This window comes from Poromitra crassiceps (assembly GCF_964638095.1).
Source record: "Poromitra crassiceps genome assembly, chromosome: 5".
Taxonomy (NCBI): Eukaryota; Metazoa; Chordata; class Actinopteri; order Beryciformes; family Melamphaidae; genus Poromitra; species Poromitra crassiceps.
In genome coordinates this window covers 35585287-35612744 of record NC_139642.1, presented here as the reverse complement: position 1 = coordinate 35612744, position 27458 = coordinate 35585287, and the positions used below count along the sequence as shown (strand labels likewise).

General features: G+C 44.2%; 1 protein-coding gene across 1 annotated transcript; it reads right to left on the bottom strand.

Annotated features, from left to right (window-relative positions):
- Position 1: 1 nt before the first annotated feature.
- rsf1a (remodeling and spacing factor 1a) lies at positions 2-27131 on the bottom strand (the record flags this gene model as incomplete). Its single annotated transcript, XM_083636632.1, has 18 exons — positions 2-3887; positions 4497-4694; positions 4940-5160; positions 6339-6513; positions 8131-8198; positions 8431-8537; positions 9410-9458; positions 9587-9666; positions 10066-10170; positions 10836-11078; positions 11201-11399; positions 12632-14090; positions 15268-15426; positions 17624-17754; positions 22087-22292; positions 22467-22559; positions 24537-24628; positions 26978-27131. The coding sequence occupies 18 exons, from the start codon at positions 27129-27131 to the stop codon at positions 3064-3066; spliced, it is 4563 nt and encodes a 1520-aa protein (XP_083492758.1). The 3' UTR covers positions 2-3063.
- Between the last annotated feature and the right edge of the window lie 327 nt (positions 27132-27458).

Below are 27458 nucleotides of genomic sequence, written 5' to 3'. Positions count from 1 at the left end.
TTTGCCATGACACGTTAAACACCACCCGTTTGGTCAAAGGACAAAACAAGCACTAAGGACTACTGAGAGAGAAGGGCCAGTATGTACCAAGTTCGGAGGAGGATACAGTTACCCCAGGTATCTGAAATGGCTCCACTCAATTTTTACCCAATAGACTGCAATGGTCTTACTAGGATGCTTTTGGTAAACCAGCAGACTTGTTTCTAAAAGGGTTCTTATGTGCACATTTTGCACATACGACCCAGAATGGAGCCAAAAATGTGATTTCGCCAAAACTGACTTGCTGAAAATCAGCAGGTTACAATGATTTTCTCCAATTTTCTTTGATATATCAAAAACTAAAACTAAACCTCTATCATTATTCGAGGTTTTTGATGGTATAAACATGATTTTGATTTGTGTTTTTCTAATTCGTGTTCTTTGAAATGATTATACAATATGATCTAAGATACGGTCAAAGAACATTTTTCATAAATTAGGCTTCAGGCCGTGATCTAAGATTACTGGTAAGCTCACATGCCTACGGAAAATTCTCTATGACTTGATCTATTACTGGTCATATATCAGCACTCATTATGAGATGCTTGGTACATACAGGAAATTGTAATTAAAGCGCCAAACTCACTAAAGTTCACATCTAATTTTAAAATGGAATGGAAGTAAGAAAATAAAAATCACTTGAGAAATGCTCTCCTTTTCGTACAAACTTCGGTCGTACGGTTCCTCTTTATGTGCACCTTCAGCTGTACAGTTCATTCTCATCATTCCACTGTTTACTCTGTGACAAGTGACAGATGCATTTTTACACAGATGAAATACAGCTATGAAAATACACGTTCTCTAAGTCAATCTGGCCCTGAAAGACTGTAACACTAACAGTAGACAGAATTCTGCCCGTGGGTCTTAAAAGGGAATTACACTAAAATTGTCTTCCAGGTTCTTGCTGCACAAAACTAGACCTTTAAAAAAATAATATTATTATTTTCTTTTTTCAGTAGTTTAGTAGTAGAGCTGTTGTGCTTTTTGTTCTCAACGTCAAGCAGAAGACAACCTTTTAAGCTCTTGAGATGGTTCCAGGAACATTGAACGGGCGGTAAATACAATATGACACCATACAATTGCATTTTTCATAATGTAGAAGTCAGAATTAAAGGCAATTTTTTGCAGCGTGAAAACCTCAAGGTCAATTTTGGTGAAATACCCTTTCGCCTATTTCAGTACTGCATTTAAATAGAGTAAATTTAAGTTTCTTCCTAGGGCTGAACTCAATTAAAACATACTTAATACATACTACTTCAATTATGTGTGGGTCCAAACAGACTGCATTTAGTCTCTCACTGGGACGAAAACATCCTCATATAAAGTAGAGACCCATCAGAGACTTAAACACACAGCTTCAGAGAGAACTGATCCACCTCAAACCATCTCCATCCTGCAGCAACATGGTAAAGCCAGGCCAAACTCTTTCTATCAGCCACTCTGAATTGGATATGAGCAGAGTAAAAGTTTAATTTAAAACTTAAACAGCGACTTGACTGTATGTAGTAAAACAAATCTTTCCATTCTAACCAGGTGAGAATAATCTCTGCCAACGGGCCAAGGTGTCGGGTAAATCCTGAAATTCACTGGCTGCTTTCACTATTTTACCAGACAAAGAAAAGTGTAGGACCTTCAAATGATGGCTGGCTTCCAGCTAAAGAGGCTGCATACAAAGTTACCAGCCATGACAAAGATGGGAGAGAATTTGGTTGGTTGCCAATTTCCTATCATGAGTCAGACACAAAATGAAGCTCCATAAAAAAAAATCATAAAAGACTCCGTCCTTCAGGGATGTGAAATATTAAAAACTTGAAAGAGAAGACACTGCGCTTAAAATGAGCAGTACTCAGTTCTCGGTGACGTTCTGTAACATTGCGCTCCTGAACGGGCTCCACGCTGGTCGAATTTCGGAACAGAAATTCGGAACAGAAAGCAACGGCCAGGGAATCTCAAACAAACAAAACAACCTAACCGTTGGATGAAATTTTGCAATTGAAACCCTATCAATCCACACATCAATCACAGCAGCATCTATCCTCCTCTCCTTCATATAGAAAATATAACACTATATTTTACAAGAGGACTAAGAGAACAGAACATCTATTATCTTACAAGGAACAGCATACAGGCAAAGTATGTACAGCAAACATGTGCCAACCAAGCCAAGGCTTTGTGAAAATGTGGAGCGGTCGAGTCACCAATCTGAAACCGAACCCTTTAGCTGTTGGATGTTTAGCGCTACATGTCTACTAGTTGGCCAATGGATCATCTACCTGCCCTTATTCAAGGTAACTTACAATGGGTGAGTCTTGCTAAAGAACAGTTTGAAATGAGAGTTGGTCGTAGATCAAGCCTGTAACCTTCTTGTTACGGGACATCTCTCGAGAACCACTAGCTCCCCCTGCAGCCACCTGAGCCAAGGGTCGACTAGCCATGTGCTCGGTTTGACACTGGGACGCTCACTGGCCTTGTTGGCGGGTTATTAGGTGCTATGAGAATGACGAAGTGCTTTAGACTGGTGCGCTATGAACAGAATGCTGTGTCCATTTAGACCATAGATGTTTTGAAACTGTCTGGGCCCAAACGGAGTGAATTTAGTCTCACTCTGGGCTATTCTGTCATCGGGGGGATGGCTTGGGCTGACTTAGAGTTTGTGTCCACTGAAACATGAATTGCTGCCACTCCTGGTGAGAGGGTGCCTTTGGTCCAGTGGGCTGGTTGTTGCAGTCTGCCAGGAGCAACGACGGGTTAGACTGGGTGCTAGTGAGCTTCGACTGTGATGAATGTTATGGTGGATAGCACTCTACCACAATACAACAGCGAGGAGGATGAGGAGGCGAGGGGAAGACCGAGACAGAGAGAAAGAAGGGAAAGAAACAGACGGAGAGAGGAAAAGAGGAAGAGGGAGATCAGAAGGGAGAGAGATATCCATTTTTGTTTTTCAAAAAAGGTGGCTGTTGGTGAAAGGCATGACAGTTAAAAGAAAGAAAATAAACTAGCCAGCATTATTCACACAAACAGCCATCATGACTGTGGACTGTTCTGGACAGAGTTCAACAAGTCTGTCTGGCCCTCCTCCTTCTCTGGATGTAAGGGGCCGTTGAGCCTGCCCTGCCTGCCCTGCCCATCCGACCCGGAACTGTCCCTGTGTCCAGCAGGACTCCCGGCCCCGAGCTTCGTTGGGCCTCTGGAGGTCCGATGTCCGTTTGACGGAGATGGGCTGCGTGCCCTCCCCTTTTCCTGAGCGCCGTCGTTGTCGTCGGCTCCGGCAAGGCGAGAATTCCTCTGGACGGCTGAAGACTTTTTGGTAGTCGTCTCCTGCCCTTCCTCTTCCTCCTCCTCCTCCTCATCATCTTCCTCCTCCTCCTCCTCCTCCTCCTCATCGTCATCAGAGTCGATGCGGTTGAGTCTTTTGCGGATTGGACGATCCTCTTCTGACGATGATTCGGACTCCTCGGATTCGTCATCGTCCTCCTCGTCGGTGGAGGGGTGCCGTTTCTTCAGCATCAAGGCGAGCCGTTTGCGGCGCTGCTGCGACAGCATCTCCCTCCTCTTCCCCCGGCCCATCTTCTCCAAGTCCTCCACCTCCTCCTCCTTCTCTTTCCTCTTTAATCTCCTTCGCTTCTCTCTCTCCTCCTCCTCTGCTAGTCTCCTTTTCACCCGCCTCCCTCTCTCCCGCTCTTCGTCATCCTCCTCCTCCGCATCTTTGTCTCTTCGCCTCTTTACCCGCCTGTTTCTCCTGAAGTCTTCCTCATCTCTCCTCCTCCTTTTCACTCTCCTCCTCTGGTTGTCATCCTCCTCTTTTTTGTAATCATCATCGTCCTCCGAGTCTCTGGAAGGAGACGACGCTGAAAGGAGGAGAAGAAAAACGTTCAGAACAGGATGAAATTAGACTTTGGTCGGTGGATTGCCAGTAGGGCTGGGCGATATGGACCAAATATCATATCTCCGGTTTTTTAGGCTGAATGGCGATACACAGTATCTCTGTATTTTCTAAATAATCATCAGTAATGTGAATAATGACAAAGTGGGTAAAGGGAAATAATAGAACAGCTAGAACAGTCTGGTAAGTTCATAATTACATCACTTTACTGTAATATAAAAGCCTATAAAACCAGACAAAGACAACACTTATGCCATATCACCATATTACGATATCCAAAATCTAAGACAATAATTATCTACTAGTTGCCAGTTCAAATCCTGGTTGGGAATATGCTGACAGGAGTGAATGATGCATCAGTGGTAAAATGACCACAAACAGCACAGACATTCACCATGTTGCATCCATAATGTTGACAGAGAAATCGTAAGTTTAGAAATGCATCTTATGGTTATAACCCCCTCCTTTCCATAATGTACTGTACTTCCTCAATCGTCTGAAGTGAAAGTGATTTGACTCTAGTCCCGTGGGGAAAAGACCAAAATGACGAAAAAAGTTGCTGGCGGCGACTGACCATCGCTGTAGTCGCTCGAGAGATGCTGCTTGCGCGGTCTGCCACGGCCTTTGACCTTCTCCTTTTTGACTGAGGCCCGGGAGTTGTCGGACGACTCGGATGCCTCGCGGTAGTTGACCTCCTGGCGATGGCCACGCCTCAGGCCCCGCCTCTTCTTGTCGAGATCGCTGTCAGTCATGTCGCTCGACCGCTCGGAGTCTGGAGGGAAGGAATAAAGGACGAGAGAAAGAGAAAGTGAAAGAGAGTGACTATTTTGCTGGATATTAAGATCATGATGAATAATTACTATTTGTTTTGATAATTAACTTATTATAATGAATTTTTTGCATTTTATATACATGTAAATATTTTAACCATTTCCAACTACAGCGGACATCCAAAATTAATTTTTTTTTTTTTTGATTATAAAATATTTGATTTTACATAACTCTCCATCAACTCACCCATGTCTTCATCACTCTCCTCCTCCTCTTCCTCAGAGGAGTGTCTCCTTCGTCGTCTAAGCCGTTTCCGGGGCCTGTGTTGGGTCCTGCTGGGTCGGTGTTTCGGTCCCCGTTTCAGCGCCCGTCTGGAGCGGGGCCCGCTGGCCTCGCTGGCCGCATCTTCATCCTCCTCATCATCCTCCTCATCTCCCCCCGACACAACAAACTCCTCTTCCTCTGAGCTGCAAGAAGAAGGGGGGGGGGAATCACAGATGGAAAGGGTGGTAGAGAGAGAGACAGAGAGAGAAACAGGAGAGCGAGGACACACAGCACGTTTCTGCTCATTCGTAGCTATTATATGCTACTTGTCAGTAGCACTAGTTTTGTTTTGGTCCAGAAGGTCCAGTCAGACTTCTGGCTTCCATGTTACCACACCATACTACTGTTTAGCTTCACACATACTACTGTTTAGGTTCACACCAACAAGTAGAAATTTAAATAATTAACTTGTTGGTTTTGGATTTATTTAGCTTCAAGAGTGCATTTTTGTTCTTGTGTGACCCTCAACACAGGCTTTGAGAATCCCGGGCCACTTACTGATACTTATGCTTAAATTAACCCACCCATATTCTGGTTTATTTCAAGAAAAACATTTCGGCTAGTGGAAATTCTAATTGGCTGGTAACTTTAAAATCTAGCAGCCATATTGGCAGGTGATGAAAAAAGTTAATTTCAAGCCCTGCAGGGAGAGCAGGTGGTGACATAGGAGTGAAAAAAGGATCAAATATTGGTGGTTAAGACTGAATAATGACATCACAATTGTTAATTTAAAATGAGTTATTCCTCTAAACCTGGCTTCAAATGCCCCAAATTTTTGCGAGGACATTTTTTTGTGGCCCTCTCCATCATCAAAGTTGCCCATCCATGGGTTACGGCATGATATTTGTTCGGCCCCCAGCAACAATCTGGGTTTCTCATGTGGCCCCCCATGAAAAATAGTTGCCCACCCCTGGTTTAGGTTCACACCATACTACTGTTTAGGTTCACACCATACTACTGTTTAGGTTCACACATACTACTGTGTTTAGGTTCACACCATACTACTGTTTAGGTTCACACCATACTACTGTTTAGGTTCACACCATACTACTGTTTAGGTTCACACCATACTACTGTTTAGGTTCACACCATACTACTGTTTAGGTTCACACCATACTACTGTTTAGGTTCACACCATACTACTGTTTAGGTTCACACCATACTACTGTTTAGCTTCACACCATACTACTGTTTATCTTCACACGCTTCAATCTAAGAAAATGGAAACTGCGTGTGTTTTCTTTCCGTTTCCCCCTGGTAACAACAGTTTGGGCAGGAGGGCGCTGAGCCTCAAGCGTGTGTGTGTGTGTGTGTGTGTTACCTGTTGCTGAGCATGAACTCCTCTTCGCTCTCAGCTGCTGTGCTGTCGCTCTCCAGGTCATTCAGTCTCCGCCTCTTCCTGTTCCGGGCAGAACGAGCCGGGCTTCTAATTGGACACGGGGTCTCCTTCCCCTCCTCTGATAGGATGTTGGCCATGTCTTTCCCCCGGCCCGTACCTACATCAGCAAATCAAAATGTTCTGGTCAAACCACAAAGTTGAAAATTTGCCTTTCACAATTTGTTTTTAATCTGCGAACAGCAGCTAGTAGAAGTCACTCGGTCGGTCGGGAACCAAAATAAAAGTAAAAACTGCATCACTCGGCTCAGTTGGTAAAGAATAGTTTTGCCACACCAGAGATCCACCCATTTTTTCATGCATGCTGGCTTCCCCAAGCACCAATCATTAATCACATTCTTGAATTATGAGCTTGTTTTTATGATCTCCGGTTAGGTTAACATTAGTGTCGAGTTTACGCTAAGGTTAGTGTAAATTAAAATTATGGTAAACTCTGGCTTCGCAGCTTGGACAGAAACTAACAAATGGGTACAATTACATACAAATTCTAATTATTAATATTAAGCATATATACTGTATACCGTAAATTTCGGACTATAAGCCGTGGCTTTTCCCCCGTTTTTTGGCCCTGCGGCTTATATAACGGTGCGGCTTATCTATGGATTAAAAAAAAAAAAAAAAAAAAACTCTCTTTTTTAGCACTCTTTCTAACTATAAATCCACTTCTGTTTTAATTTCCTCTCTTGCCCTCTTTTCACCACACCGCGGACACTGTGTGCACTGTAAAAAAAAACACAGGTGGTGTTGTGTTATGTTGTTTTGTTGAAATGTTAATAAATGGGAGCTTCCTCAAACAGCCATCTCTTTCCCGACAATCCCCTCTGTGCATGAACCCTTACATATGGTAATTACCGGTAAACATTAAAACACAATAAAAAAAAAAAAAAAAAACATTAAAACACCTGCGGCTTATATATGTAACAAACAGGCAATTTTGCTGCTGCGGCTTATACTCCCGTGCGGCTTATAGTGCGGAATTTACGGTATATGCAATCCAGCATTTTTTTTACCTTTATTTTTTATACAAGGGGAAGCGGTTGGGGTAAAGGGCCTTGCTCAAGGGCACCTCAGCGGTGGTAATGAGATAGGGGCAAGGGCTGCCTTTCATTTTCTCCACCCAGATTTATCCTGCCGGTCCCGGTGATCGAACAGACGACCTTCCGGTCACAAGCTTGCTTCTCTAACCTTTAGGACAGTGATTCCCAACCAGGGGTACGTGTACCCCTAGGGGTACTTCAGCAGCTTACAGGGGGTACTTGGAAAGATTGGGGATTACAATGTATTTCCAAAATGATAAAAACTGATTACTTTTTCCAATTGAAAACTGTCAGAATTGTATTAAAGATGAGTAATTAAAATTATTTTAATAATGAGATGTGTTAGAGAGGTCATCTAAAAGTTTAATATAAGTTTAATATAACACATTTAGGAGAATTATCGACACGCATGAGTGAGGGGTACTATTGGCATGGTAAAACAGCTCAAGGGGTACATAACACAAAAAAGGTTGGGAACCACTGCTTTAGGGCACCACTTTCCAGTACATCAGCAGGCAGATGTCCAGCTGATGTGTCTTTGAGGAAGACACTGCACCTACAGTACAAGCTGCTCCACATCAGAGTGGCTAAATGCCTCAAACATTTCTGATACTTCAACTCATCAGTGCTTCATCAACATCAACTCTGCCTTTTGGTTTCCCCCCATCTCTTCTTCTCACCTGCTCCACAAACCTCCCTGATGTCCTCCTCTATGGCCTCATCGATGGCATCATCAAAGTCATCAAACCTGCAACACACACACACACAGCTACTGTGACTCTCTCAGGGAGTTAGCCATGTTCCTATCCCAGGAATGTTTGCAAGATTAGATTTTCCTTGTGAATATAGTACAAAGCTTTTTCATTTTAACCTTCCATATTTTACCAAGATCAATAGTCAGACCAAAGCATTTTTTCAGCATGCGAATCATCCCAACTTTCTTTAACCTTACTAACTACCGTAACTAACACTACACCCACCTGTAGCTGATGCACTTCCTGGTTCTGGTCGACCTCCTGCCCAGGTTTTTACTCTTTTTGGAATCTTTCTTCTTCACAGATTTCTCCTCTTCCTCCTGGTCTCCTTCCTGAGACAGTTATGACAACCCTTCTTAGTACTGTGCAGTATGATGTCAACCACCATTTCCCTTACAGTGAACAGGTGAATTTAGCCAGTGTGCCCGTTATCTGAGCTAGTACCTAAAACCATTAATACTGACCAATATATGTTTCAATTGAGAGTTTTAGTGTCACGCAGGTTGAATGCTGTTTCAGATAATTTCATTAGTATTGGTTTCAACACTGGGAGTTACGCTACGCTATGCTACGTTCCATTTAATGTTGGAAGTCTGAAATTCACTGCTGGTCAGTCATAACTTGGGGAAATAAACAGGCAAGAAACATGGACAACTGTAAGATTTTCTTTTTTAGAATGTGAAATACTGTTGTTCCCCATGCAACAGCTAATGCCATGTTAACGATATTTGGGAATGTTAGCTAGCTAGTAAGCAAGGAATATTAGCAGCTGAGAACTTTTAAATTCATAAGCTCAGCCACCACACAGGTTTTAATAAATTTAAGGTCATGCAATTCTGAAAAGCAACCTTTTTTGAGGACTTTGAGGATGATTAACATGTTTACAGTAATGCTGTGCAGCATTTACACTTTACAGCATCAAATAACTGCATCTCAGAAGTTTCTGGGTTGGGAAATTTTGCCTACGCATGTTTTATAGTGGTAAGTCAGAATTTTAAACTCTATGACATCAGTGGAACGCAGCACAGTGTCACATGGTCTAAACACCGTTACAACTTCTCCTCCCCTAGAAACACCAATGGTTACTGCAACTGTTGGCATCCCCTTTTCATTCCTATTATACTATATGCTGCTCAAGACGGTGTCGATCTTGGTTCATTTTCCTTCTTAGATGTTGATATGGTGTGGACAAGATCTCACTCACAGGAATGATGTTCTCCACACTGATTCCCACATAAACCAGCCGCTCGCGCCTGGACAGACAGGGAGAGAGGAGGGACAAAATACACATGAAGTTGAATTTGGGATTTCCGGTTTGTCAGAATTAGAAAGTTAGTCAATCTGTGTGTGTGTGTGTGTGTGTGTGTGTGTGTGTGTTTACCTCTTCTCAGCCCTCTCTTTTTTCTTCAGAGCGCTGTCCAGATTCAGCAGCTGCTCCTCCAGTCTCTCACACAGCAGCTTCTACAGCAGCAGAGGGGAAATCAAACAAGCAGATATCGCTTTCAAAATGTTTACCAACACGGAAGCAACATTGACTGAACTACTACTAAAATGAACAGCTATCTGAAAGACATTTCCTTAGAAAATGATAACATTTTAGAGAATGTAACCATCAATACTTGTCATATACAGATTAATGTCCCCCCCACCATGTCCAGTATGTATACTATATATACACATACTATATATATATATACACATACTATATATATATATATGTTTGTGTGTGTGTGCATTGTTCAACATTTTAATATTTATTAGATGTATATTAGATTATTATTATTAGATGTATGATGTATGTTTATAGTGTCGTTCTGTCAGACACACAAAGACAGAGACAGACAGACCGAGATGGCTTACATGTTGGCATGGTGGGCAGAACCATTCTCCATCTGGAATCAGCATGACTGGCGGCCGCAAGCAGGCGGTGTGGTAGCCGCTATCACAAGAGTCACACAGCAGGATCTGTGGATACACACACAATTATGGTACCATCATTTTTGCCATATTAGAATCACACGAGAACGAGAGACTTTTGACTTGACTAGTGATTTTTTACACGCTGGTAACGCATCTCTTCTCTGCAGCTCTTTTGGGTTTTCTCTGTCACAAACTCCTCCAGCTCCTCACTGGAGAGACATGTGCACTTTTTTGCCCATCATTACATTGTCGTTAATGGGCTATTGTGCGCATTGCTTGACCCTTAATTAGCGCAGTCTCAGTTCTAATTAATTATCTGCGCATCCACTCATTTGCATGACCTACTTTAGTAAATAGCTTGCGCTGGTGGTACCAACTGCACCCACACATCATATCCGAGGGATAATGTAATTAAATTTGAGTAAAATACAGACTTTGCATATTCCGTGCGAATAAATGGGACAAAACTGACGTGGACGGGTCATTTCTAAATCACATCAGGTCCCCAGGTAATTCTAGTCCCTTGCGAATATGGCTTTATATATTAGTCTTGTAATAGATATTAGTCTTGATAATTAGGCTACTACAATACTTAACAATTGTTGGTATAACCGGTAAAATGGTTTGGTGTTGCACAATGCTGAACTTCTATACGCACACACACAGACACACGTGCGCGCACACGCACACGCACACACACACACACACACCAGTTCAGGGTGGTTGGGCAGGCCACAGTGAGTGCAGGCATCTTCATTGGGAATCTCCTCTGATTGGCTGGACTCTTGGGAGTCGCTCCCTCCTTCAGACTCCTCCCCTCGCTCTCTCACTTTGTCCTCGCCCTCCTCCCTTCGTTCCCTCCCGCTCTCCTCCTCCTCCTCCCCTCCCTCGTTCAGTTTGCGTCTCTTGGCCCGAGTGTTGGTCCAGCGGGCGCGTCGATGCCTCCGTTTGCCCTGAAGATACAACAGGAAGAGAGATGGACCAGATGGACAACAAACACAAACAAAAAACACACAAGTTCAATGTGCACTTATTCACTGTCAAGAGACACACACATACACACAAAATCAGTTACCTTCCGTTTCTTTGTTTGCCCATCAGATTCTGCTTTTGTGTCTTTCTTTGACGTCAACCGCTGCTCCTCGTCCTCTTCCAGGTCCTCCTCCTCGTCCTCCTCCTTCGTTCTGGAAGACGGCGCCTGTTTCCTGTCCTGTTTCTTGCTCTGGCTCTCGGCCACCTTTGAGCTCGGCCTGCAGATCGGCAAAGGAGAGGATCTTCAAGAGAAAAGGTGTGGATGGGAGTGAACAGGAGTTAATGGCAGTGAAAGAAACGTGATGTGCACACTTCACTTTGTACAAGTTGTAAGCTCCTCAAATGACAGCCATATGAATATATGGACATGAGTGTGGTCCTGTGGCTCAATGGGTAAAGCAAAGCACTATCTGACCCGGGAAGACAATGTAAAACAGGGAACACAATACAGGGGTTTTCATTTCCACTGGCATCACATCACCCTTATGGGGCGGGCGATCACACCGAGAAGCGTCGGTACAGGCGCATCCGCTTCAAAAACATCTAGGCAGAGCGCGTTAGGAAAAACAGCTTGGTGCGCCTGTGGAGCACTGAGGAGCAGGGAGGGCTGCGTGTCCGACCGGGTTAAGCAGAGCTAATATCTGCTTTTCATCTGTCCCACCATTCCAACCACATCAAACGGCATCAAAACAGGAAGGAAAGTTCACCTCCTGCTTGATTTTTGATTGACTGCTGCCTGGCCCAACTGACAATGATGACTGATGAGTGGTGCGACTCCATGCCTTGCGCTAAAAACATGGAGATAGGTAAACTTTCATGTGCCCATAAAAACGGGGCAAGAGAGGAGCGCGCCTGAGGTGTGCCGTACCATATGGAGACAATGGTTTTGGTGGCGACGTGTTTCGAGTGACGCTTCTTGGTGTGATCGCCCCCTTACTATGAATTCTTTCATAATACAGTAAGAAGCTTTGAATTAAAGCAACAAATTGCATAAACTACGAAGAACACAACAACATGCCAGAGAGAGGAGAATTCCCAGGAGAATCAATCTGATTTTCTTCAGTGAGCTTTGGAAATGTGTGCTGCTGGGAGATTCACTTTGAAACAAGTAAACATTTCCTTTCCTACAAATGATGCAGGCACCCATTGGACCAATCAGAATGAATTATTAAAATAAATAATACATTAATAAAGTTTCATCAAAAATCAGACTCGTGGTGTGACACTTATGGCCTTTCAAAGTTTGAAATTTGGACTTTTAATCATAGCACCTCAATAAGACCAAACAATATACATTTTTAAAAGCTGGAACACATGCATCATCCCCTAATTTTGTTGTCAAAAACAAACCAGCAGTGGAGATAAAGTCTCACATCAGACAGACAGATGGACAAAGCGCGATCCATAAACTCAGATTTCATTGCGTGAAGGTCAACATTGAAAAAACAATGCGCACGCACACATACACATGTACCTGCAAATCCTTGCCGACCTCCTCAGCGACCTCCCCTCCCCTTGCGCCTCCTCCTCCTTCTCCTCCTCTCTTCCCCTCAGCTTGTTTCTGCGGTGGTGAGGGATCTTGATCTTCAGCCTGATCCCTTCTTTCTGGAGCTCCGAGGATGCTCTTTCCCGGGGAACCTGCCTGCCCTCCGATCCGTGCCCGCCGTCCTTCACCCTAACCTGGGCTTCCGACCCGTCGCCGGCCCCTTCCGCCTGCCGGTCCCCTGGATCCCGTTGGTCTCCTTTGAGAGGGAGAATGGCGCTCTCTGATTCTGCCGCTGTCTTTCCTAAAATGCTCTTATTCTCTTCCTGGTCCTCCTTACTCTCTCCCTCCACCCCGGGACGCCCTGATCCCTCCCTTTCTCCCAGGTCATTGTCCTTCTCTCCGGGACTGCTGGACCCAGTTTTGGCCCCCTCTCCTAACCTTTCCTCCCTCACTTTTTTACCCTCTGGCTCTGCAGTCTTGGGTTCCTCGCTGGACTGGGACAAAGAGGAAACGCCGACAGAGGCCGACTGCTCGTCTCTCTCCACAACCTTTGGGGCTCTGTCAGATTGGAGGGATGATGATGATGATGATGAAGAGGATGGTGGTGGTGGTGGGGTTCTTGCTGTCTGAGCCTCTGTCAGCACACCAGGAGCAGCTGCTGGCGTCTCCCCTTCAGCGGGCCCCTTCCTCACCAGCACCGACTGCCGGCTCACCTCCTTCTCCTTTTCTCCCTCCTCACCAGCCCCGCCACCCCGGTGGTCCAAACTCGGCCCGTTTCGTTCCTGTTGCTCAGCAGCCGGTGCTCTGTGATGCTCCAGCGGGCTGCGTATGACTCCTACGTGACCTATGACCCCGACTTGACCTATGACCCCTATGACCCCGTTCTGCCCATCTTTCAGAGGCGGTCTGCCGTTGGTCAGCTCTTGCCTCGACGCAGCGTCCGCCGGTTGCTGCTGCTGTTGTGAGGCAGCCGGGCCAACGGATGGCGCTAATGAGTTCGGCAGCTTGCCCTCTCTCCCCTGACCGTCTTTGGTCTGGATCACTGAAGGGTTACAAACGATAATACTGCTGCTATTACTGTGGTTAAGGTGGTTGCCATGATGCCGGTTGCCTTGGAAACCCTCTGCGAGCTTGAGCTCTCTCTTCTTCAGTGGTATTTTGGCTTGTTGGTTGCTCCTGACGACAGCCCGCTCCGCTTCCTCTTCCTTGTTCACTTCCTGCTTCGCCGCAACCGAGGTCGGCGCCATGACGACAGACACGGCGTTGCTGTGGGCATCGGCGTCCCTGGATTCTGATTTGACGATGGCGGTGATCGTGCTCACGCGGTTGTCGATGACTGGCGACGCCCCCTCAGCTCTCCTCTCTGCTTTGTTGTCTGTCTGTTCGTCCTTCAATTCAACCTCAGTGTTTTCCTGCTTAACAGACTCCACCTCTTCCTGCTTTATCACTAGGAAACACAAAAAACAAGGAGGGGTCAGAATCCTAGGAATGGAAAACAAGGAGGGGTGTGACTAATAGAGGCCAAATATCAGGTAGTATAAATAGTAGGGACTGGACAATATACATATCAAAATTCAATATATCGCAATACAAGAATGTGAGAAGACCTATCGTGGGGCAAAAATGAATTGTGATATATATACAATTGGGTATGTGGACTTTGTCTGTTTGTTTTGTTTGTTTGTTTCAAGTTCTGTGTTCGGCCACAGCTATGCTGTTTATGTGCGATTGGGCTGAAACCTTCAGGGTGTGTAAAGGGCACCCATGCGGGTGACCTGACACCAGATTTTTTAATTAGGCTAATTAGTTAATGATATGATGTCATCAGCGATGATGTCAAAAATTATGTCATAAGGGCACGCACAGTACACACACACACGCGCACACACACACACGCGCACGCACGCACACACACACACACACACACACACACACAAACAAGGAGGCATTGTGACAAGACTGATCAGTGATGTCACACACACACACACACACACACACACACGGAGGCATTGTGATAAGACTGATCAGTGATGTCATAGGAGGGCATGCACACACACACTCACACACACACTCTCTCACACACACTCACATACACACTCTGATGATATCATCAGGGCAGGCGAGGCCGAGCTACGGGCGAGGCCGCGCAACAGCCTAGTAATACAGAGGAGTTGCAGCAAAATGGACAGTTTGTGATGTACTTTGAAAGGGTCAGACGTTTAAAGACTCAAATTGTACATTATCAGCTTTATTTTAGCATTCAAAAGTAGCGCAAGCCTCCTTCCTGGCTATTCATTGGCTACTGAGTCACGCATTTTGGACCTCCGCTGACGCCACTCTCTTACTAGATTGCTCTGGCTCAAGTGACATCACTGATGACATCACTTCTGTGAGCCCACTTTGTGTCAGGATCGGGTTTTACAGAATGTAGGGAAACAGTGGATGGATAAATCCAGGAGGCGGTAATGCAACATAAAGGATGCCAACTACCATAAAACACCACAGAAGAAGAAGAGGAAAAAGAACTAAGATTCATTCTTTCAAATCTAGTCTCATCTCAAGGGCACTATCCACATCTGCATGTATCCCCCTAACAACAGTTTATGCCTCGTTCATCCAATTACCTTGTTTTAGGGGTTGTTCTTCCTTTACGGGGGCTGCCATCTTGCCATCAGTGTGTTCCTCCGCCTTATTGGCGGGTTCGGGGTCTGTGCTGGCTCTGGTCTCATCTCGGCAATGGGCCTCATCCTCCTCAGGCTTCTTCTCAGGTACCGCCGTCCCCTCTAGAAAAACAAAGCTCATGTTATGGTGAGATTGCCTGACTGCAGGGGTGTTGGTCCCCATCTGTTGCTGTAAAAACAATTCTAACTTCCATCCATGCATTCATAACACCAGTTCACACAGGATGCGTTAGGCAGGATGCATAGGCAATGACAGAATCACCAACGAACCACGCTGCCAGTCACTAAGCCAGTTGTCATCTATTGTGATGGCTAGCGTCAACGTAATTTAGCTAAATTATGGCTGCAGCTATCGATTATTTTAGTAACCGAGTATTCTACTGATTATTTATAGATTAATTGGATAAGAAATACTTTGATTAATCGGATAACGAATACTTTTGCTTTATTAAAGAACAATAGTAAACGACACATTTTATTTTATTTTCTCCAGTATAGTCTACACAACTGTGTGACTAGGCTTGTACACATCAATGCTACAGTGTTCAATGATGTTTGTATGCAGTTGTATGTAGTAATATTTGTAATAGCTGATATAGTTTAATTTATGAAGATGTAGGCAATACTGTTCCGCTAATATTGATGAAGCAGACTGAATTGAACTGAAAGAAAAGAAATATTCCATCACTAACAGTAACATTCATATTAATACTAACATTAACCTGAACACAAACACTAATGCTAGTACTGACATTGACACTAACAGCATTAATACTAACAGTAACACTCACACTAAGACAACCATTAATAGTAATAGATTTACAGTACTCTCACCAGCCTATAATTGGAGAGTGGGATGGCACGGCACGGCACTCAATTGCTCACCTGCTGTCGAACAGGCAAAGCCACATAGCAGCCGAGATGCGAGAGAAGCAGCACATGTGAGCCCGCGCAGCAGGTGAGACCTCGAGGGACCAACGAGGTACAGTAGAAATGAGCGATGAGAAGGAGGGGAAGGACGAAGAGGACGAGGCATGGTAGGCTAGAAAGGAGCGCGCTCTGTTTCTAGTAATAATAATGGTTATACTAACGCTAATGTTAATACTACAGCTAATAACATTACAATACTAACTAACGAGAGAGTGGAGAGATCTAGATCGTGCATGAAGAGAGGGAGCCTTGGTAGGGTGAAAGCGGACACAGAGGGAGGAGCGCACGAGAGACACAGAGATCGGATGCGGTTCAGGTTGAAAACACAAGTGGAAACACGACGAGTAAAAAATCAAACTGAACAATAGAGCTGTGCATCTTCACTGATCTCACGATTCGATACGATTCGATTATACAAGTCAACGATTCGATTCGATTCGATTATACGATGCATCTCGATGCATCTCCGATGCATCTCGATGCATCACGATGCATCTTAAATCGAGGCATCACTTTTTCCGCAATACATGATTTATTTTTTCTCACTTTCTTTTTTCTCACTGTGTGGCTACTTTTAAAATAAAAGTGCATTTGGAATTGCATTGTATTATGATCCATAATTAAAATAAACAACTGCATGTACTTACATTCTATTTTATTTGATTATTAAAAAAAAAAAAAAAAAATTTTTTTTTTTTTTTTTTTTTTTTAATAATCGATTTTTGATATTTGTTAATCGATTCAGAATCGTCCTATTAAGCATCGCGATGCATCTCTGAATCGATTATTTTCGACAGCTCTACTGAACAATGATAACGACAGAGCAGCCTACAATCCACAACCCAAAGATAGGTGTGAAAAGAGAAAAGTGTCGTATGAGGTACTCTAGTGGTATCGGTATCACTTTAAGGGTACTGGTATTGTAATCTTTTTAAATGATACCCAGTCCTATATACGTAGTACAAAGCAATATAACAGTGTATTAAGGTTAGCTAGAAATATTGCCTCAAACACTAATCTTGTGTTACATGAAGAATATGAATTCCTGCCCTCTGGCAGGAGATATTTAATCCCAAAATTCAAGAAGGTCAGACTAAGAAAGTCCTTTATTATACATCAGTCGATCCTGAGGCTTAATCAAGAACATGGCTGAGGGTCAGTGGAACAGTGACCAGTGCTCTCTGTATGTTGTATGTGTGTCTGTCATGTATTTTTGGTTTTGTTCTTTTTGTCATGTGTTTTGTATGTGGGACTGCTGCTGTCTTGCAAGACAAATTTCAGTGTAAACTGACAATAAAGTATATCGTATCGTATCGTAATATCTATCTATCACTCCATCTCTTCATCCATCCACTTCATCAGCCCGTACCTGGATCTCTGCCTGCCTTGCTGTCTCTCTCGGTGGGGCTGGCACTCCTAGAGCCCCCCTGGTCCTGGTCCTGTTTCGGCTCTACTTGGGCCTTCAGCAGCTCCACAGCCTCAGCCAGGTCGTCACGAGTTCTGCGGAGAGACCGTCTGGGTCAGTGGCTGGCTTCACCACCAACACTGCCAGTATACAACCAGCACAATGCTAGAGCACAGTGGAATTCAGAATGGAGTCAGAGCAGAAGCAGGACCAAACAAAAAAAAATTCACACAGAATAGAACAGAACGCGCCAAGTTAAGACCATTCACACAAGTACATATGGTTCGGTTTATTTGAACTCATTTACTCCCTTAACACCTTGAGTGCCATGGACGAGATATCTCGTCTTACATAATCCGACCGTTGAGTGCCAAAGACGAGATATCTCGTCTTACATAAACATTTTTTTTTTTTGACGGTGGGACATCAATCAACCCCTTTTACGTCTTCTATATCAATATTGGAGGAAGAGAATGTGTATAATCTATTTTACCGACCACTAAGTGGCGACAGTTCTCTCCCAAGACAGAGAGAAAGCCACAGCCACGGCGGGTCCGCTGCAGAAAGCCAGTCTAATTACAAGGAAATAGCTGGGCGAAAACTCTTTCGATTTCACACACACACACACACACACACACACACACACACACGCGCGCGCGCGCGCGCGCGCGCGCACACACACACACTCGAGTACCTTTGCGCATAAATAAGACCAGAATCGCAAAAGCTTCTTCAAAGCTCTCAGCCGACACGAACGAGCCAGTTTTTTTACAGTCCAGACTGCCCGAAAGCGGCCGCGGAGCCTCCACCCCCTCCGCAGCACAGACGGAGGGAGGAGTTTGGAGACACACACACACTCTCTCTCTCTCTCTCTCTAGTCCCGAGAGAGAGAGAGAGGAGAGAGAGAGAGAGAGAGAGAGAGGAGAGAGAGAGAGAGAGAGAGAGAGAGAGAGAGAGCACACAGAGTGGGAGACAGACACGCTGTGGGGGCAAAGAACGGACAGAGATCTCTTCCTCTCAGAGCCGCGGAGCAACGCGCGAACACACACACACACACACACACACACACACACACACACACACACACACACACACACACAATACAGTATACAGACTTGCCCAAGGGCACCCATAATCACAGGCAGGTGACTGTTCTGCTGTTTGAATTTCACAAAACTGCGATTATCTCAGCTTCCTGTCTCAGACGCTAAAACCATGCTGTACTCAACGGCTAATATCTACATAACTACTAACTCTGCAAACTACCGTAAATTCCGGACTATAAGCCGCGGCTTTTTTCCCGTTTTTTGGCCCCTGCGGCTTATATAACGGTGCGTCTTATCTATGGATTTTTTCAGAAAAAAAAAAAAAAAAAAAAAAAAATCTCTCTTTTTTAGCACTCTTTCTAACTATAAATCCACTTCTGTTTTAATTTCCTCTCTTGCCCTCTTTTCACCACACCGCGGACACTGTGTGCACTGTAAAAATAAACAACGGTGGTGTTGTGTTATGTTGTTTTGTTGAAATGTTACGGTAATACGGTAAATGGGAGCTTCCTCAAACAGCCATCTCTTTCCCGACAATCCCCTCTGTGCGTGACCACTTACATATGGTAATTACGGTAAGCAAACGGCCACAAGCCCATCAACTCCCTCCCCCGACTACCAGGAGAAAATCACAAACTTCGGCGAATTCACACAAAGGAAGATCAAGGAATATTCCATCGAACCGGAGCAGATCATAAATATGGATGAAGTGCCTTTGACGTTCGACCTGCCACTCACTCGGACTGTTAACAAGAAGCGCCCTGGAGGATTCTTTCACCAAAAAAAAGCTTTGCTCGTTCTCGACAGCATGAGAACGAGCAGTAGATGATCATGAGGTGGTTTTTCAGACGTGTCGATATAGCAGTTTATCGCAAAAGTGTAATGGAAACACATTTTTCGCATTTGCACGTCATGTGACCCATATTATCCCTTGGAAAAGGAGCGGAAAATAAGTTTGGTAAGTAAGGTTCGATAGCCGTGTCAAAACCTCCGCAGCAAGTGGAAAACTTTGAAGCAACGCTACCTAGCAGAAAGACGAGTGTTGTGCAAAAGCGTAGCCGGGCAAATTAGATAATGTTTAATGGCAGAAATCGGTCCATGGTGACAGCAGGCTGCCTGTGTGCGCGCATTTGGCACAGCGGCGAGATGAGAGGATGAAAAGCACACACTGGTGCGGTGGTGCTGTCTGAAGTGAATACAGTGACTGTGAGTAGGCTAATACATTGCACACGTTTCAGGTGCAATTATAGAACCAAATCAGCCTTTTCCCCCCTCCATCTCTAAATCGGACCAGTTGTAGGCTATTAGGCTACCTTTTTTCCTCTGCCTGTCGCGCTGACTGCATTCACGCAGCCAGCAACATTTTGCGACTCATTTTCTTTTGAATTGATAATCAGGCTCGTTTATATGCATTGTAACTTCATGTTGGGATTTCCATTGACCATTGGTTGGATTTGAGCATGCAGGGGACGGGATATGGGGCAGATCCCCGTGCGTAATCACTGTGGCAGCTGCTGCAACGGGGAATCACTCAAACGCAACTTCAATGGAAACGCCTACAAGTCGCAATTGTACATTGTCGAAGTTGTAGAAATATCGCAATTCTTTTGCGAAAAACTGTAATGGAAACACAGCTATAGATGAAGAGGAGTTCGTTGGTTTTGAGTGACAATGAAGGAGAGAGGAGAGTGGTTGACGAAGCCACCCTGAACCTGTTCGTTTCCGACACTGAAGATGAGGACTTTGGTGGTTTCAGTACGCAGGAAGAAGAGGAAGACGAGCATTAGTGACTTGACTTCTCTGGTTACAGGTTTGCTGCACATATAGCCTATTGTTGTGTGATTTTGTCTGGGGATTAGTGACCTGACTTTTGTTTTGTTTTGTTGAAATGTTAATAAATGGGAGCTTCCCCAAACAGCCATCGCTTTCCCGACATTCCTCTCTGTGCACGAACCCTTTCATATGGTAATTAAACATCAAAACACCCGCGGCTTATAGTCCGGTGCGGCTTATAGAAGAAAAAAATAGTCAATTTTGGTCCCGCGGCTTATACACCGGTGCGTCTTATAGTCCGGAATTTACGGTAACTCTTTTAGACAGAGAAAGCACACATTCTATTAGTTATTTTTAGATGATTGGTGTTCACGAAGTCTTAACAGAAAAGAATCCTCGGCTCTTGTAAAATGAGCCAGAATCCTCAAAAAAAAACCTGGCACAACTTACCTACAGGATTGAAAAAACGGCTGGCACTCAATGTGTTAAGATCAAATACTTTTGTATCCATACTGGGCCCAGAATCTTGGACATAATAATGAATTTAAAAAATCAGGAATGTCCATACTCACATTTTGATTCATCAGGCAAGAGCAATGCCACTCAGACTGGGGTGGTACAAAATACTGAGATGCCTGATAATGTGAGTCTGTGTCCTCTATAAGTGAACTGATGTGTGATTTGTTAGGAGTGAACCAACAGGAAACAACCCTAAAACTCACGATTGTATGGGTAAAAGGAGACGGATATTGACATCTGATAGCCAGCAGTTCCTAATGCTTGGAAAGCCTAGCATAACAAAATTAATATTCAGCTATTTATTTGTGTGTTCTCACCTGGTAAGAACCCCCGAAAAGTATGAAAATTATGACAAAGTACAGGGAGTGTACTCAGATTTGGTTTGACCCCCGCAATCAAAATCTATAACCTGGCAGGATGACAGTTAACCAAACTCTGTCCAGTAAACAAGCTACTTATGATGAGTCATGTGACTTTTGTTTACAAGCCCTGGTTTGCCCATAACTGGGCAGTGTGAAGCTAAACAAACCAATACAAAAATACAACAAACTAAGTAAACTTTTCCGCTCAGGTTCAGACCACAGAAAAACAAGATATTCCATCTGTAACAGACTGATCAGAGCAGATGAAGACACCGGGATCAGGGCACCCCGATGGCTCACCAAGTAGAGTGTGTACCATAAGGCTCAGTCCTGGCCTGGGCGATAATTCAATATTATTCTTTATCGTCTTTCAGTGGAATCATATGATGATATGGTGATTTTGGGATATTGTGACACAATTCTGCAGTCTAAATTGATGATGACAAGCAAATTTTACTCAAAACGTCCCCCCCCCCATATCGTGATATATATCGATACCGGGGGGAAAAATCTTTGTGATTATCGTGATATTTATTTCAATCATATAGTCCAGCCCTACTCAGTCCTCTGCACAGCAACCCGTGTTCGAATCCAGCCCGCGGTCCTTTACTGCATGTCCTCACCCCTCTCTGCCCCATGTCTTCCTGTCCCTCTCTCTGTCTAGTGAAGCTTAAAATGCCAAAAAATAAATCAAAAAAGAAAAGAAAAGAAAAGACACCGGTACTACCTGACGATACACTTCCAGGTGGAGCCATCCAGGTCGTCCTGTTCCTCTGTGTACAACCTGATGTTCTTGTCCTGGTCCAGCTGGAGCCAGTACATCAGGCCCTGCCGGTCCCGACCTATCGGCTGCAGACGCATCTTCTCCGGGTCCTCCTCGTTGATCGCCGTCTTGAACTTCAGGTTGTCATCGAACTGACACTCGCAGAGATACTGTAGGGTGATAAAAACAATAGGAGGAGAGGAAGAGGAGATGGAGGGAGGATGTGAGAGAAAGAGATATGGTTAATGTGGTTGTTGATGATTCAGCTTTCAAAATATTAACGTAACTCATACACAACGGGAATGAAATGAAGATACACTGTGAAAGGGCAGAGGGTGTCGTACTTTGAGAATACTTGACTTGCACTCCATGGTCATCTCCTGGTAGCCCTTCTGTTCCAGCTCCCATGCCCAGGTGCTGTTCAGGTCCTGGCAAACCTGAGGAAAATGTTAGTCACTAGAACAGTTAGTCACTGCATACAGCCCGACTTCTGTGAGCTCTCCATCTCTGTCTGCATAGCGATCACTTTATCTCTCCTTTTCTTTCAGTATTTCTCTGTCTCTTGACCACAAACAGAAACTAATCTCAGCCCTCGGTCTTTACTTGAAGATGCATTAGGCAGGAAATATTTGTATGTAAATTAGAACGACTGCCCCGCGGATATATGCCTCCACCAACAAGTGAGCAGTCAACATCCATGTCTGTCCAGACTTTGACGTTTGAGCCAAATGTGAAGAAATTCCATCAAGGTGTTACTGAGATATGGCGTTACCGAGCTTGAAAATGGCGTTCATGAGGTCACAGTGACCTTGACCTTTGACCACCAAAATCGAATCAGTTCATCCTTGATCCTTCATCCAAGTGAGCAGTCGACATCCATGTCTGTCCAGACTTTGACGTTTGAGTTAAATTTGAAGAAATTCCGTCAAGGCGTTCTTGAGATATCACGTTAACAAGCTTGAAAATAGCATTTGTGAGGTGACGTCACAGTGACCTTAACCTTTGACCACAAAATGTAGTTCATCCTTGAGTCCAAGTCGACGTTTGAGGCAAATTATCGCGATATCGCATTAACAAACATTGGATGGACGGACGTACTTACGTACAGACGGACAACCGAATCAATAATGCGGCCTGGCTATCACCGGCGGAGGCATAAAAATACTGTTGACGGGCTGTGACAGAGAAGAGCGTCCCATCCACACCTACTAAGGCACTGTAGATTCATCCTATTTGCCCAAATAAAAAAAATGCTCACTGGTAGGAACTCTTACTCAGAGCACAGAATGTGAGGTATACTCACTGGTAGGAACTCTTACTCAGAGCACAGAATGTGAGGTATGCTCACTGGTAGGAACTCTTACTCAGAGCACAGAATGTGAGGTATGCTCACTGGTAGGAACTCTTACTCGGAGCACAGGATGTGGGTCAGGTATGCTCACTGGTAAGAACTAGGGATGTCACCGTGTACACGACTACACGGATATTAAATCATATTCGTTTAGAAAAATCACCGTTTACACAACGTTAACTCAGTTAACTCTCGTTTTCAGGCAACTAATCATATGGAGAAACTATCACAACAGAGACAGAAAGGCTCAATTGTGGGAGCAGATTGGCTATACACTTAATATTTCTGGTGAGTGTTGTGCTTTTTATCACAGTACGTGTTATCTGTTAGCTATCAAGCTAGCTACCGCTGCTAACGTTATTTTCAATCTGCGTCCTGGCGGTGAGGACGTCAGTCCCATCATCCTCGTTGCCAATGTTATGTCTGAAGAACTGGCGGACCACGACGTGCTGTTCAACGTTTTATTAACAACGGCTGTGAGTCGTACAGGCTAAACTCTCATGCTGCTACGTCTCTAGCAGGCTCAACTCTGATGACAACAGTCAAAGGTTCAGGCTAACACCCCCACTTATGGCACTGTCGTAACACTCTTAAAGGGCCAGTCCCACTGACGTGGCGCATACACAACAATCTGCTGCCTGTGCTACAGATGATAACTTTATCGGGGTCAAAAAAGGGGAAAAAAACATCCGGTGAACCGGTGACACGCTGCCAGAAGGTCCAGTGTGCACGTTTAGAACATGTTGTAACCGTTGACATCCCTGGTAAGAAGTCTTACTCAGAGCACAGGATGTGCGGCAGGTTTTGTCTGTATAAACCAGCACTGGACCTGACTGTCTCCAAGCAGGTTTGTTGCTATGGTTGTTACTATGTGATGACAAGTCAAATGTGTGTGGTTCACTTTATTTACAAATTATAACATGTTAATCATTAAACTATTTTCTGAATCACATCTGATCATTTTCTACTTTTTGGTCAGTGCGACTATTCTTGGCCAATGATTTTGAACGGCCACTGACCCTGAATCTCAACACAGACACACACACACACGCACACAGCTTACCTTGGCCAGGTACTTTTCCCAGCGGTCAGCAGTAACAGACTTCCCCAGCTTCCTGAGCAGCTTCACATGGAGCTCCACCAGCGGCTTGGGGACTGCAACACACACGATTAGAAATACATCAGTCCTTATCCAATTAGAGCTGCAACGATTATTCGATCAACAGAAAATTAATCGCCAACTATTTTTTATAATCGATTAACCCTTTAGACTAATTTTTAAGAAGAAAATACAAAAAATAATCTCATTCTAGTTTATTAATTTAAACTGATTATTTTTGGGTTGTGGACTTTTGGTCAGGACAAAAGAAGACATTAAGGATGTCATCTTGGGCTTTGGGGAAAAAGTGATTGACATTTTTCACCATTTTGTGACATTTTATAGACTACCGGTAAACAGCTAATCGATTGGCCGAGAAAATAATCAACAGATTAATTGATGATGAAAATAGAAAATAAATGTTAGTTGCCCTATATCGAATAACTTCTCATCACATGTCGGGGATGAGAGGTGGCCATCAACCAGAGGGCCTGGTTCCAGAGAAGTGCTGCTCTGTGGCTGAGCCTGACCTCTCTGACCTATGCCTGCCCAGTGGGGGAGAGCAAGAGAACAGAGAATTGTGCAATATAAATCAAAACAGTGTGTGTGTGTGTGTGTGTGTGTGTGTGTGTGTGTGTGTGTGTGTGTGTGTGTCCCACACACACACACACACGCACGCACGCACACACACACACAACAATACAATGGTAGGCAAGGATAAATGTTTTTGGTTTGGCCTACATCCATGTGGCTTGTAGGGTCTGTTAGTGTTTGAACTGTTCTTCTGTGGGCGTTCTTACGTGAGAGGAGAGTTTAATGATGATACACAATGGCAATTTGAAAGCAGAAATCTTTTATGAACCATGTAATTGTGTAATCCTGATGGGCTTAAAGCCAATCTATCGCTGCAACCAGAGATAATTGAAATGTCATGAAACAAGCAATAAAAAGGAAACAGTTTGTGAATGCAGTTTTCATATGTCGCTCATTAAGTATGATGTGCGTTGCATTTTCTGCTCTGACAGGATTAATAACATCGCTGGGACTGTGGTTGGCGTGATGTTTTATGTTGCTCAATCACTGCTGTATATGATGTATGAGGTTCTCAAACCGGGGTCCAGGCAGGGTCCTCGGAGGTGGGGTGGGGGGTTAAGGTTAGAGTTGGGGGAAGGGGTGCACCAGCAAAATGTGGATTAGTTTAAATTTTCGAGTAATAGTTGTCACTATTTTGCCACTCCTTAGATGTTAGCTAAATTGGAAAATATCTACGGCTTCCTGTTTTGTTCATAGGTTTCTCCCTGCTCGCTGTGGTTATCTGTCCACCTACAGTTTAGATAGAGTTATATAATTGTACATTAAGTCATAATTATCTAACAAAGGTCTGTCCAAATCTTATTGAGCTCTGTGGCCTGCTGTTTCTGTTTTGGGGTCCTTGAAGTTGGGAAACTCCTGTTTCCTCTGCTAGCATTGCAAACTGAACATCTCTATTAAAGATAAAATATCATATCCCTCAAATACATATGAACCAAATGGATGGATGTGTGATCCACTATCCCACAGAGGCACTGTATTAATAATACTAGTATTACAGCACAACAAACAGGCGTTAATTTACGCAGTGAAAACTGCTAGCTCGCACGCTGTGCGGACAATGGCTGTTAGTTAGTTAGTTAATACTGTAATACGACAGGTACTAGTCAATGCCACATAGTAATAATTGGTGCGTATATAGTAAACTAGTGTTTAGCTAAATTAGTTGTAGGGTTGAATGTTGCACTTTGTCTGAAAAGTTTACCGAATGCGAGCTTAGCCAGCAAGCTAATTTACAGTAATAGCTAACGTCATCCACACTGCGCCTGCGCAGAGTTGACAGCCTCCCTCTTTTTCCAAAAAAATAACATCCACTGTTTGTATCACTCGCTGCTTTGACAACAATCAGAAACGCGGATCTGAGTGAGAAAATATTATTATTGTGAGCACAAGATCAACGAATAAACAGCGGGACTTTTACGTTATTCCAGCCTGAATGCAAGCCTAGGCCGGTGAAAAATTACACCTGACAACAATCTGGAGCTAGCTGGTTTAGCTGGCTGTGTGTGGTCACTCAGCAGTACTGCATCATGGCTTCCACACCAACTTTACCATTAGAGATCAATATTCGGCCGTGCCAATGTATCGACAACCTGTCACTGAGCTAGCTCTAAACCCCCAGGCAGGAAGCGTAGGAGCTGGCAGAGTAACTCATGTTATCTCCTGCTTCATCGGGCCACCCACACACACAGTCCCTCTCTCCCTCTGCCTCTCTTCGTGAGGATGATGATGCTGGTGGTGGCAGAGAGAGAGGCCCCCTTCTCCTTCGGTTTCAAGTGTCGCAGCTTTCTACCACTTCTCCACTCCGGTCTCACCTGTCGATGTCTCCCGGAGATACCTCTCCATCTGCGGGAAAGTCATCTCGGGCAGGTCCAGCGCCGCTCCGTAGCGCTCTAGGAAAGAGCAGACCACCGCGAAGCTCGGGCAGAGCCCCGGACTGGAGCTCCTCACCGCCGCCGGAGCAGCCATTTTTCCAGGCTGAGAAACAGGGCTGGTAGGATGCGACTGCGAATGAAATGAGCGGAGCGAAGTACCAGTGTCAAGCAAGGCAGAATGAACACATATGACTTCCGGTTACGTTTCCCCCCAAAATAAAATAACATTTTATGAAGAAAACTGTGGTAAATACTGTTTCAAATCTTATTTTGTATTTACCCCCCCCAACACCCCCAGTAATTATGATGAGTATTTTTGAAATGATTATATTATTATATTATATTATATTACATAGCCAATAGAAAACAGATGGACAACTTCTTTGCTTTTCATTTTAAAGATAATAGTGTTGGATGCTTT